Source organism: Colias eurytheme, chromosome 8, assembly GCF_061535395.1.
Source record: "Colias eurytheme isolate Ceu_HAF_F1 chromosome 8, ilColEury1 Martin Lab GWU primary, whole genome shotgun sequence".
Lineage (NCBI taxonomy): Eukaryota > Metazoa > Arthropoda > Insecta > Lepidoptera > Pieridae > Colias > Colias eurytheme.
This window is the reverse complement of record NC_142987.1, coordinates 5544127-5558406: the sequence shown is the minus strand read 5'-3', so window position 1 is coordinate 5558406 and position 14280 is coordinate 5544127. Positions and strand designations below refer to the sequence as shown.

The following is a 14280-nucleotide window of genomic DNA, read 5'->3' as shown; positions in this document are numbered from 1 at the left end:
GCTTGTATGAACTATTTTAATAAACGCAAATATTAAAGCTTTTTGGCGTTATTTCACTGTAAAAGCTGCCCGGAATCGGTCACATAAAACACAGAATACTTGTACCTAGCTAAAGGGCAAAGGCTAATGTATAATTTTCGTATCAAGTAAATAAATAGATATGAAATTATATCTAAAAAAAAAGAAAATAAGCAGATAGTGTCTGTCGTTTATTACAATATCTAAGAGTTCATTTCATATAGTTGAGTTCACAGAAACGTACGTATGTTACGATCGCGTACAATTTATTATAATTTGTTTTTTTTTCATATTATGTCAAAAAATTCATCGCTTGTATGTAACTCGCCGACTTCAGTTACTAAAGTACTACATATAATAAGCATTTGATTTTTTTACAAATTAACTAGCGGCCCGCCCCGGCTTCGCCCGTGGTACATATGAAAAATAGATGTTGGCCGATTCTCAGACTTACCCGATATGCACAGAAAATTTCATGAGAATCGGTCCACCCGTTTCGGAGGAGTATGCAGACTAACATTGTGACACGAGAATTTTATATATAAGAAAGATATTAAAGTTATTTATTTGCATAGACTTAGCTTTTGTTTTTATCTTATTTAATTTTATGTTATATATTGTCTGTGCATAAAAGTTACTTTCAAAAATAGATTAATTAAATAGTGTTATAACTGCAATTATATTTTAAAAGTACGGAACTGTTGTATAGTATATTTGACAAGAGCTCAACACATTTGTACTTGACGTCAAGTTGTGTTTACATCAATATTTTTTTTAGAAAATCTTGGACGAATTTAATGTAGTGCAACGAAGTCCATCAGGCATGTAACTCTAAAATTAACCAACTTACGGAAGCAAAAAATATACTTTTAGATAAAATTTATTACCGATTGATGAATGAACTCTATCATACACCCTTATCTTGCGTAGTGCCCTATCTTTTAATGTTTATTATTATTTACTACATAGTTACGTATATATACCTACGTTGGTTATGACACAATATTTATGGTCCCTGAAAGAGGGTCAAATTTTATAGTGAATAAATATTCATCTAAGTACTAATTTGTAGTTTAAAAAATTACACAACTCAATTCATTATAAAGAATATTAACATTGAGAATAAGTACCATTGTTACGATACTTATAAAGGAAAACATAGCACATTATGTTTATGGTGCTAAACTTTTATTGGGTAATAAAAATATGCAGATTTTCTTGAAGAAGACCCTTGTACACAAGTACACACAAAAGTTACATTGTAGGTACCAACATAATAGTCGTAGGTAATAATTATTTTGAATCGTCGTGATCTACCATTTTCCACCGGTTCAGAAAGCGGTTTCTACAGAGAAGAGCCGGCAACTCACTCTCTTTTAAATCCTGTCAATATTACAATACAAATGCACGAAGTTTTGTTACAAGTATAAACGCTCTATAGTGTATTAGGTCCATATGTAAATGGTTTCTACTATCCGCAAGTTTCCTGCGACTTAGAGACAGATAGTTAAATATTTCCTCTGCTATGTAATAATCCAAAATCAACTTTAAATTACAATGAGTCATTAGTCATTAGTCATTACGGATTCATTATCACTAATAAGTATTATCTAAGTATCATTTTTTCATTCCAAAACCATTTATCAAATAGCGTACTTTTCCTTAAAAGTTGTTGCAATGATTCTACTTGAGTAATTTCATTATTTTTGTATCCGGCTATTGTTAATTGTATTTATGAGTTGCACAGAAGTATTAGAACTCCGACATTCGCGTTGTCGGGACTTCTAACCCGTGTAAAATAAAAAAATTAAAAATCGTAAACCTCGAGAAGCGGTCAAGGTTTATATTATAGCTTCAAATATCAGTGTGAGTTAAAGTGGAATTGCATTTAATATTTCAATTAACACAATAAACTAACTAAGCATTATAAAAACAACAATGCCACAAATAATGTCTAACTACCAATTAATTATAGTCAATATATTATAGTGTGTACTACAATATAAATAAACTAGTTTTTTATATATGTGATAAGACAGACAGACATTAAGATTTTTTTATTTGAAAGGTTCTTTGGTGACCTGAACTTCCGCGTGTTTTATTTATAAAACAATAAATGAAAGGAGGTTGTACTTCATTTAGTTTGAGCAGCTTACGCATAAAATAACCGCCCCACAAATAAAGTACGAGTATATTCGAGTGTTGTTGAAGTGGTGTAATGTGCATAATTTATGAACTATTGTATACCTACCTATGGTGAAAAAATTGCTTAACTAAAATAAAACAAACCCATTTAAACTAATTAAAATTTAATTTGAATACAACTACTTATTTAAACTAGTTGCAGCTAGCATAAATTATGCTTTTTAAATACATTTATTTAATTTATTGCTATGAATTAAACAAAATATTTCACATTAAGAGTTTCCTCCGTATAAACGAGTATTTAAGCTTATGAATACTTAGTCACAAAAAAATCTGCATTATTCGTATCGGGTTACTGCGGCGTATACCTACTTATCTGGTATATACGGCAAAGGTTCAAAGTTGAGGAACTTATTGTAAATAAAAACAAAGGTCTCATTAGAGGATAATTCAGAAAATCGCACTCATAACGCACTATCTATATGGGTTGGATATTATAATAAGTATTGGGTCGTGTTTCATCACAGTCCGAACTCGTCTCGCAGTGGAGTCACTCGTTTATTTATTGTGATTTTATCGTAATATTTAGGAATAAAAAAAAGAATAATTTATGCATGCGCAATTCCGCGTTTTGCGCTATTAAACCAAGTGATAGAGATTTTGTGTACGTTAAGGTATGTTCATTTTTTATTAATTTTTTTGGTAGATGGAATACACGTGATATACTTTACTTTTACGTGATGTACTTTTCGACCTGTAATATTATGTTATTGATAAGACAGTCCTAATTTATTTAGGATATATCAATATAATAATATATAACAAATGTGGGGTGATTAAAACGGTTATTTTAAAAACAAGACGATACTCCACCATAAAAGTATACTAAAATTAATTTAATTATAGATTTAATTCATTATTATAATTTAAATTGATCCTATCAGTATTTTTTTTGTCCCATTCAGCCTTTTACCTACCTTTATTCATCAAACTCAAACTCAAAACTCAAACATTTATTTTTTCAAATACATACTTCTTTTAGAAGCACTTTCGAATCATCAATACATATTTTTAACAATTAGGTACCACCGATCCGGAAAGCAGTAGATATATAGAGAGAAGAACCAGCGAGAAACTCCACAGTTGCTCTTTTAATGTCAATAATTCAATATTACAATTGCATTTTAAATAATATGTAACTTCTATACCATCACTATAAATTATTGAACTTTGATTGAATTCTATGAACCGTCCATCAGAAGCAACTAATTTATTTAAATTTAAAAGAGAGGACACACCTCCAATTTGCATTAGGTAATCTATAATATATAATATATATATAAAAATGAAACCCGTTTCGCGTTGTCAAGGCACCACGTGTGAACGGGTGGACCGATTTCGATAATTATTTTTTTATTATATTCCTTGAAGTACGAGGATGGTTCATATGTAGAGAAAACGTAAATATGTACCGGGGCGGACCGCTAGTTACCTAAATAATCAAATGATGTAATTCACAGCCAACAAAAATCCAACATCTGTAGGTATAATCAAATCTCATATTAACGAATTCATTCTTAAATTATTAAAGTAATAAACATTTAAATATTAATTTTATAACATACCGATCCTTGTCGTCACATTTCATAGAAAACCGGTCAGCGGATTAGCGCATCAATGTACGTAATATCTACGTATAAATTATTATTTTTACACGTTGAAAAACGCCACGGGATATAGCATAATTTGCCATTGATAAATATGAGAGATTGGAAACAATTTACCGAATTTTAAAAGCTCAAATTTTTCATTCATCATCATGCATTAGTAATTACTAGTTCTTATTTGATACTTATTAAATAATATATAACTGAAAATACAATAATATTAAAATACCAGTTCACCAAAGTAATGGCAACATGGGCTTTTCCAGTCTAAAGTTTTACTGTACTAACCACAAAAGTCCGAGACAAAAGTAATGATAATAACAATTCAAACTCAAACTCAAACTCAAACTCAAACATTTATTTATTCAATTAGACTTCTTCTAGAAGCACTTTTGAAACGTCATTAAGTACATGTTTTTAACATTTACCACCGATTCGGAAAGCAGTATCTACGGAGAAGAATCGGCAAGAAACTCCATAGTTGCTCTTTTTAATCATGTCAGATTTACAATTTTACAAATTACATATGTAATATCATACCTAATATATTATCATAGAACCAAACCAAAGAACTGTCCTGTGGTTTTTACGCGACAACCCTCCATGGGTTTTTATCTTCCATATATTCCTTAATACTGTAATAGGCTCTCTTGACAAGTACATTTTTTATATAAGATTTAAATTTAGAACTACTAAACTCTTTAATATTATGAGGAATTCTGTTGTAAAAGCGTATACCTTGGCCCATAAATGAATTTTTAACTTTAGCTAGCCGGAATAATGGCATTTCAATTTTATTTCTGTTTCTTGTGTCATAACAATGTCTATCTCCTACTTTTGTGTGTAAGTAAGCGTTATTATGTACATATAAAATATTATTAAATATATACTGCGACGGTACATTAAGGATACCAGTATTCTTAAAGAGATCTCTTAGTGAGTCTCGAGCACGCAAATTATATACAGAGCGTATGGCTCTTTTCTGTAATATAAATATAGTTTCTATATCTGCAGCCCTGCCCCATAGCAGAATTCCATAGGACATTATGCTATAAAAGTAGCTAAAGTAAACCAATCTAGCCGTTTCTTCATCGGTGAGATGCCTTATTCTTCTAACTGCATATGCAGCTGAGCTGAGCTTAGCAGCGGTGGTGGTAACATGGGCCCCCCATTGAAGCTTCTCATCTAATGTCAAACCAAGAAAAACAGTCGATTCCACAGGGTATAATACCTCCCCGTTTAAAATAATATTCCTTTTCACCTTTTTTACATTTGGGAGGATAAATTCTACACAATTTGTTTTTTTTTGTATTTAATAGTAAATTATTAGCATTAAACCAATTGGATATGCGTAAAAGAGCAGAGTTTACTTCGTCAACATTTGTCAACAATTCTCGGTAGAGCCAACTTTCGTTCAAAAATTAATGATAAGGACTCAATATAACCTGATTACAGTACTCGTTCTTTTTCGTATGTTTTTTTTTAATTAAAAAAAGCACATTATGGTAACAGAATTAGATTTTTTAACCAGAAAAATAAATAAGTAGTTACAAGAAGAATTTAAATTATTATTTTTATATTTTTAAATGTTTCACAAATTCAGATAAAAAGGCTGAATGTTAACTAAAAATAAATAATCTATTAATTCTTATATAAAACATTGGGATAGGCTATTAATAATTATTTTTTAATTAAGGTCTTAAGTTAACCTTACAATGTGTCACGAACTCTACATACCACTTCACATCTTACGCATCCACCATGACGTATATTACCTATTTACCTGTAAATATGATTCTAATTATTCTACTATATCTACCTCAAAAATATTACATCAATATTATCACAATATGTCTATTACTTTAGAGGTATTATATATATATATATATATATATATACATATATAACTTATACGGAATAGTATCCTTATTCCTCATTTCAATAAAGAATTTATTGATATGTATAAAAATACATTTCTATTTCATTATACTTAGTTAAATATCACTAAAAACATAGTAAAGATTATTTTAAAGATTAAAGATTTTTTTTACAGAATATATAAAATAAAGCTTGTTTGTTGAACGTAAAATAAAACCTTTTATACTCTGTCCATTATATTATTTGCTTTTTGACAGCTCCACGCCTATGAAGGATTGTATTGTCTATGTTAAAATGTCATACAAATAATTATTGTACTTCATGGACCGGCCCCGCCCACTTAGTGATGTCTACACAGAATTATTCAATGATGGGTCGATAGATTATAATAATCGATAGAAATACTCTGTAAAATATATCCGATACAGAAAAACTCTTCTTATAAGTTATATCATTTAAACATAAAGACAACCAAATTGTAAGATAGAAACCAATAAATAATAAAATATTAGTTTAGTTTAGTTTTAACATAAAATGCATAGATATGTGGTCTTATTATCACATATCTTATTAGTACGTTTACGTACTATTATTTACTAATTATTATTTACGTACCTAATTCGATTTTTGATAATATTTTGAATTTATAATTGAAATGGTATCACAATCGATAATCTTTTAGACATCACTTCTGGTATCACCCGTCGAGCTGTCAAAAAGCAATTCTTATAGTGGACAGACTATAGTCGAAGTAGATGATTGAGTTCTTTAAAATAGATTCTAAAAGGTTCTAATTATGTTTGACGAAATGCTCATTCTAACTTCTAGGTATACGTATTAAAATAATAAAAATAATTTTAAATATTTCAAATTATATATACGTTCGCATTTTATAGGCGTGGTTACGTTTTTACTTACCGTTATAATGCTTGTAAACCTACGTTGTAAACATTGGTTCAATGAGCAGATAATGTAATTTATAGAATAGCTCTGGACAACAATCTCTTTAATCACGGAAGTTATTTTTCAAACAATCTACAAAGCTTACAATATTAACGTTACTTTTATAACATAGAAAGTTGCAAAACAAATTGATCGGTGAAATGAGAGAAATCAGATAAAAAACTCCATTAGTCACAGAAACATAGGCCGGAAAAGCGACCGTTGCACGTTGTAAGTAATTATTTTTTTCACAATTTAATACACTTTGCAATGTTAGATGTAAAAGTATTGTATGCTATTTAATTAATAAGAAATTCAATTAAGCGGTACAAATATAAATATAGTGTTCGAGATATACCGCTATAAATAAAGCGGTATATCTCGAACACTCTTAGCATTTATTTCTTAAAAATAATGAATTCAATGTTTTATATTTCTCACCATAAAATCACAATAAATGAATTCACATTTCTAATGTAAAGTGAATATTTTGATACATTAATTTATCCAGTTAACACAAAAAAATACGTCATCTACATAAATTTAAAGAAAATGTAGAGCCAAGGTTTGATTATATTAATATATCGGAGAAAGTATTTTTCAAATATGTATTAACGAACACCTACAACAGTTAAATAAATTATATGTATTTTTAATATCTTTGTCATGGATTTTTTTTGTTGTTCACTTCCCGTACATTATATTGGAGAGGGCGCTGACTCCTGGCATACGGGTTTTCCTAGTGGGAGTTAGCGACATTTTCCTACTGTTCAATTTATGAACAAAATTGTCAAAATGAAATTTTTAAAAGTAAGATAAAGATCATTTCATCATGTCAATGATATTTTAAATGTCGTTTCAAAACAACGACACAATGTGAGGTACTTAACTAAATAAAAAGAGCTACGTTTACGACAATGATTATGTATTATTATTTATTACAATAACAACCATAGCAAGTTCAATGTCACGAAGTCGTTTGTAACCATCGGATATACGATCAAGACACGGATGAGCATTCAATTTTCTTCCAACGACTAATTTATTCTACCCATTAAAAGAATACATAGTCACGACATCTTTAGCAATAGAGAAAAACAGGCTTTTGTTTTGAAATAACAATCATCATCTACAACTTAGGTATCAATATTTTCCTGTAGTTGCATGTTTGTGTTCGGGGTTGGGACAGTGACTTTGAATCAGTGTGAGATAGTTGGGGAAAAAGTGCGAGCATTTCGTCGCTTTCTCAAAAAAAGTGAAGTGAAAATCTGAAACCTTTTTTGCACATAAAATTTAATTGAAATAAATATCTCATTCGGTGACCAATGATTATAATATGTTTGTTTTTGAATTTTGCCCACTTGGTATAGTTATTTTAATAAGCATCAAGTGGTTATTAATTTATTTATTTATTAGCTGACTCGTGTAGAATTTTGTGTTAGCAAACTTAATCACCGTTTTTACTGACCGCAACTTTCGTTTAATTTGAATCTAATATTAACCAAAACGGTCCAGCCATTCTCGAGTTTTAGGTTGACAAACGTTCAGCCCTTATTATATAGTGTACGAAATATAAAATTAATTCATCACTTTATTTTAATTACTTATAGAAATAGTAATTGTTTTTTTAATTAAAATTATAAACTTATCAAATTGTTATCTCTATGAGTTCAATACCTGTACAAATGGAGCAATTACGGAAACTTGATTGCTTCAAAATTTCAGTACATTAGGGTTCACTAATAAATAAAAAATAAATAAAAATTTGCGAGTCTACTACGAAATTAAATTAAAATTATTTTCAATAATACCTACTTTATGTTATGATAATAAACCGTTAAAGCAAGATTTCTTCAAGATCCGGATAATCTTTTACGATTTTTTTTTCTTAAAGATTCTTAGAAGATCACGTGTCGTCTCTTCCATCTTTCGTAAAGTAATAATTGACACCATCAATTGTATGCTAAGATTGTATATTACGAGTAAAAGGTTAAGTAGAGATCGGTATTTCACAATATTTAGGACGGATATTCTTTTGGAATTTAGAACCTTCTTGTTATGAGATTAAACTCTCTAATCATCTATCTTCGTCTATATGATATATCTAACCTTACTTTACAGACGAATAACCAGCCATTAAAAATATAATACGTCGCGTATTGAGAACCTTCGTAACTTTAGGAACGAATAAAATACTTTTATCAAGAAAACTGAAAACGTAATGCCATTTTCAAGTAAAATTTAGGTATAAATAACAATTATAAGAACATTGTTTCATGTTATTTAAACACAAGTTAGTTACATGTTACACAGTAGGTAACATATGTTGCTTACAAGGAGAATTTGAAATTACTATTTTTTTAAAGTTATAAATTATAGCTTGGTTCAGAGAAGTTGTAAGTTTCTTTTATTTTTTATTAAAGAAGTCAAAAGTTGAAAATTTTTTTTTGTTATTTGAATGACCAAAACCAACATCGAGAATAAATAACCGTTAGAAATTAAAAAGACATTCGCCGTCAGTTGTTGTGTGAATCTGTATATTCTTACACGTGTATAAGTTTTAAATTGTTTTCTACTGTTCTTCTGCGTATTGGTTTTTCACGGAAAAACATTTTTAAACTTTAATATTTTTAACAGATGTTGTCAATTCAAGTGAAGTCAGTATTTTAAATCTAGAGAATCAGTTCAATACAGTTATATTAGCATTAATTATTACTATTCGTCATAAGAAAAACAAATACTTTTACCTTAACTGTATATTTGAGGATATAAATGGATATGGACCCATTTTATCATAATATTGAGCTCATATAGATATAAAATTTATAATCTAAAGTGTTTGTGGAATGTATCATTAGCGTATATATAAGAAAAAGATATCAATTTCATCTTAGGTCATACTCAGTATGATTATAGTTCAGACTGCTAGAAGTAATACGACATAATAAAATATAATATTCGAAAAATTAAGTGAGTGAAATATAAGAAAGTGTTTATGGCAAAACAAATGAATTTGTTTCATACAATACTTGCAAGTTAAAACAAAAATTTGCTTTCAAAAACAAATTAAAAAATAAATTAAACTAAGACGAAATGACTTCGAGGGACTATTATTATCAAGACAGGACGTGCGGTCAACTGTTAAGACAGTACGGTAAGGTACTTTTCATAAAAACGTAGTTTTTACTACTTTTTGTTCACGCTTCTTTGACTCGTGTACTATTTGGACGTTTGATTGATGTTTTCCTTATTAAGATAACTACACTCTAATTACGTATTTCTGTATGACTATGACATATAATTATATTAAACAATAAACATCTTATATAACAACTAGTGGTTCGCCCCGGCTTCGCCCGTGGTACCTACATGTTTAAACTATCCTATCTCTCAAGTTGGATCGAACTGCACATGGTGTGCGAATTTTATTATAATCGGTTAAGTGGTTTAGGAGTCCATTGAGGACAAACATTGTGACACGAGATTTATATATATTAAGATAAAGCTATATAACAATTATATACAATGCACATTATAGTTAGTAACAACAAACAAAAAAATATATACAAATGTACGTAATTTAGTATGTATCTAAAGCGAGAGATATTATATTTGTACAATTAATCTAGTCATGCATAAAATAAAAATGTTAAAAAGATAGAGTTCGTAATTACTAATTACCATAAACCCACAATTTTGTGAGTACATAATATTTTGTGAGTACATAATATTCATTATTGTTAATTCAAATTAAATATAATAGGGTCTTGTAATTTTGTGCATGATGACTCGATGTTCAAGATGACTTTAAGAGAACCATAGGAACATACAATTTAATATTGTAAATCCACACTTATTTAATCTTTGTTGTTCCAGATCCCCACCTTTTAGACATATACAAGGCTGAAATGAGTTACGGTATACAGAGGTTCTTTTTATTATCATACTGCCTGGCATGTTGCTGGCCAGGAATAAGAGCCAAAACTGGTCTGAGAATAGTACGACAATGGGCGGAGTTAGATTTCGAGTTCCCAAGCGAAGCGGTGCGGCAAATAGCGGCAGAACGGCAGTTCTATGTACCTGGCAATTCAGTTCCTATCGACGTTGATGTACAATACAGACAAAGTTAGTATGGTTTAATTTTGCAAGGTTTTTTTAAAGATAATGCAAATGACGTAATATACGACTTCAACTGATAGATGATAAAAATCATTAGTTTGCAGGAGGGCAATGCTTTTAATACGGTATCGAGCTTTCGCATTGGAATTTACATTAGATAATCATGCGGTTTGGCTCAGGGTCTGGTTCGCAGACAAAAGAATTGAATAGGTCTATGGTAGAGCGAATTTCTTTTGACGAAATTCTTCAGCTGCGCAAACCGCAATAATTAGGTACGTAATAATTCATAAATAATTTTGTTTTATACTTCAGGTCCAGAGAAATCAAGAATATTCGTAACGCTACCTCGGTTCGATGTCGGTCGGCCCGTCACACTCGGCGTGGTTGCTGAAGACGGCAGAATCCGGGGATACCCAGATTATTCCTGGCACGACAATCAAGGAGTCAACTGTGATGGCCTCACATCCGTATTCAGAGTGGCTGTATGTACTTATAGCGTTATTCATTAACAATACGAATAATGATAAAAAAATCTAAGCTACTTCCTAGCAAAGATTATGTTTTGATTAAAATCTTCATAAGATCTTTTTTATTTCTTGCTAGTTAGAATTAATATTTGCAACTCATAATATGGTTTTTCTATACTAATTGTCAATGTTTGTTTTCAATGCTTCACAAAATACTTGGAAACTACACTTTAAAATTTTCTTCACCTTAAATGACTAAGAGTCAATAACCTCTAGTGGGCAATAAGTTCTAACGAAAAATCAATATTTTATGTAAATATTACTATGGTTATGGGTTTATTTTTAAATCCTTCGTTGTGGGTAACAAAAATTTATTTGAACTAACATTTAAAATAAGAACTAGGAAACGAAACCAGTTTTTTCGCGAGAGCAGTTTTGAATTTTCGTCTGTTTTAAAATTAACCTATTGAAATACTCATATAGACTGTTCTTATAAGTAGAGTTAATAGCGCGAATTAAACGTGTATGTTTTCAAAAAAATCACTAGTAAATGTAGTAAATGTGTAATATGTATAAGAAATTATAACATTATACTAGGTAATTATTTTTTTAACATTGATGCTTTTAGTGATCTATAGCATAAGAATCAGCGATTTTATTCGCACCTAAATTGGCCCTTTCATTTTAATTATTGTTATATCTCATTTACATACTCAGTTTTTTTTCTTATATACATAATTAAATAATAATAATTATTGAACAATGAAACTTATTAAAGAAACGATGGATTCAACGTTGATCTCAGTGCACTATTAAGCACTATAAAGTGATAATGTATGACAATAAAACGTAAACTTTATTTATAACTACAGACTAAACTCTTAATTACTTCTCTATTAGAATATGCTAAAATATTCGCAAATATACAGATAAAATATTAAGCTAATAATATTTGGTATGAAATGGAGTTATGCGAGAAAATAAAAATCAAACCGGTACCTATAATTCTAATAAATTAAATAAAGTGATAAAGTTACAGGTCCGTAGGTATGCGAGTTTCTTGGTATTTTCTCATCTTTCAACTATTCTACCAATATTGAAAATTGTTTCATCCATAGCAACTACAAAAAAAATAAACGTTTCTCTAAAACTAAACCTAAGCTATAGTTTAAGATTTTTTTATTCTGGCACAGCCGGGCTGGAGCCTACTCAACCCTAGTTCTCAATAAATATGTTTTATCCAGATTGACAAGTGTAACCGCCTATGGGTGATGGACGCAGGGAAGATCGGCGACATGCAGGTGTGTCCACCACAGCTGCTGGCATTCGACCTTCACACCGATCAGCTGATCTACCGTCACCGAGTGAACGCCTCCAATTATATCGCCACATCGCTTTTCATTACACCTGTAAGTTGTATTTTATATCGCTACATCAATTTTTATAACGCCTGTAATTTTAATGTTGTGCGTGCTTGAGTATTTGCTTTTATATGTTCATGTGAGGTTTAAGTTGTAGTTAAAGTTACAAATAACTTTAAATAAATTTCAAAGAATCTGAGCAAATTAATATATTAACAGATTCGAGTAAATATGCAAAAAAATATGACATATTTAATTTATTATAATAAGAACTTTTTCTATTAGGTTGTGGACACAGGACGAGGACCAAGCGGTTGCATGAACACATATGTGTACGTAGCTGACGTCTCTGGTTTTGGTCTACTCGTCGTGGATGTTGCCAATGATCGCTCTTGGAGAGTTACACACCGACACTTCTTCCCTTATCCTAATCATGGTACCTTCACTATTGATGGTGAGTTCAAATAATTATGTATTTGTTGCAGTTGTTAGTTAGGACAAGGTAGCGTTACTCAAATACCCAAATTAGTGATACGAAGCACTCAAGTTTAATAGCACATCACACAACCTTAAAAACTAAGATATAGGTTCGAATTTATTACGAAATTGTATTACCAATTACATTATTACTAGAAAACAATGTGATCTATTCCAGGGGAAAGTTTCGATTTGATGGATGGTGTACTCGGAATGGCCCTATCACCTCCTCTCCTCGATGATGACAGGTTCCTGTACTTCCATGCGCTTGCTTCTGTCACAGAAAACGTAGTCCGGACCAGTGTACTGACTAATGACTCATTTATTCAGAATTCTAATGCAGATCCTGGTTCAATCAGTGTAAGTTTATAAAACGTAACAAATTAAAATATGCTTACAGAAAAAAGAAGAATAAGAATCATCTAAAATTCCTAATAATTCGATAACTTGATGCATTAGTGCCAAAGAATTGTTATAAATAATGTATATTATAGTATCAGATTCGTAGCTCAAAACTGGCTAGAACATTTTTTTATGTAAATTGTACATATTAGTAAATTTTATGTTTGAATTTAATTACTCATTCCAGGCGTTCCCAGAAAAAAGGCCAAACCAATCAGCTGCCGAAGCGATGAATAAAGACGGTATTCTATTCTTCGGCTTGATGGAACCTCCGGGCATATGGTGCTGGAATTCTGCAACTGAATTCTCTACAAGGAACTTCCATCAAATTGCAATCAATAGAGAGACTTTACAATTCGCTAGTGGTTTAAAAATTGTTAACAATCTTAAAGGACAAGAAGAACTATGGATCCTTACATCTAGTTTTCAACGAGTAATGACTGGTTCTTTAAGGTCAGACAGAATAAATTATAGAATTCACGCTGAAAAAATCCCAACTTTATTGCAAAATTCTCCTTGTTTAATGCCCCCAAAGGATCGTACGACTGGCCAGCATGCCAATCTCATTACAGCAGACAGCCCAAAACATATCTTCAGATATGGAGTTGTAGCATTTCTTTAGAGATACAATCTATGTCTAATAAAATGCGGACCAGTTTTGTATTAAATAATTGGCCATAAACATTATTGTGTAATTAAAGGCGTATTAATATAGTTTGTAAGATAATTAATAGATGTATAATAAATTATTAAAAAATACGACGCATTTTTATTTCAATAATCCACATTCCCCATATTATGTAA

At 30.2% G+C, this 14280-nt stretch overlaps 1 protein-coding gene across 4 annotated transcripts; it reads left to right on the top strand.

Annotated features, from left to right (window-relative positions):
- Positions 1–2679: 2679 nt before the first annotated feature.
- Positions 2680–14235, top strand: LOC149906502 (royal jelly protein-like protein). 4 transcript variants are annotated; one of them, XM_090104617.1, is made up of 7 exons: positions 2680–2837; positions 10527–10775; positions 11082–11251; positions 12481–12645; positions 12883–13051; positions 13253–13434; positions 13664–14235. In XM_090104617.1, exons 2-7 carry the CDS (start codon positions 10559–10561, stop codon positions 14096–14098), a joined length of 1338 nt encoding a protein of 445 aa, XP_089960743.1. In that variant the 5' UTR covers positions 2680–2837; positions 10527–10558; the 3' UTR covers positions 14099–14235. The 4 variants fall into 4 exon arrangements, with proteins under 4 accessions (XP_089960743.1, XP_089960745.1, XP_089960744.1 ...); XM_090104619.1 differs by lacking the exon at positions 2680–2837 and adding an exon at positions 6863–6881; XM_090104618.1 differs by lacking the exon at positions 2680–2837 and adding an exon at positions 8958–9046.
- Positions 14236–14280: the final 45 nt, after the last annotated feature.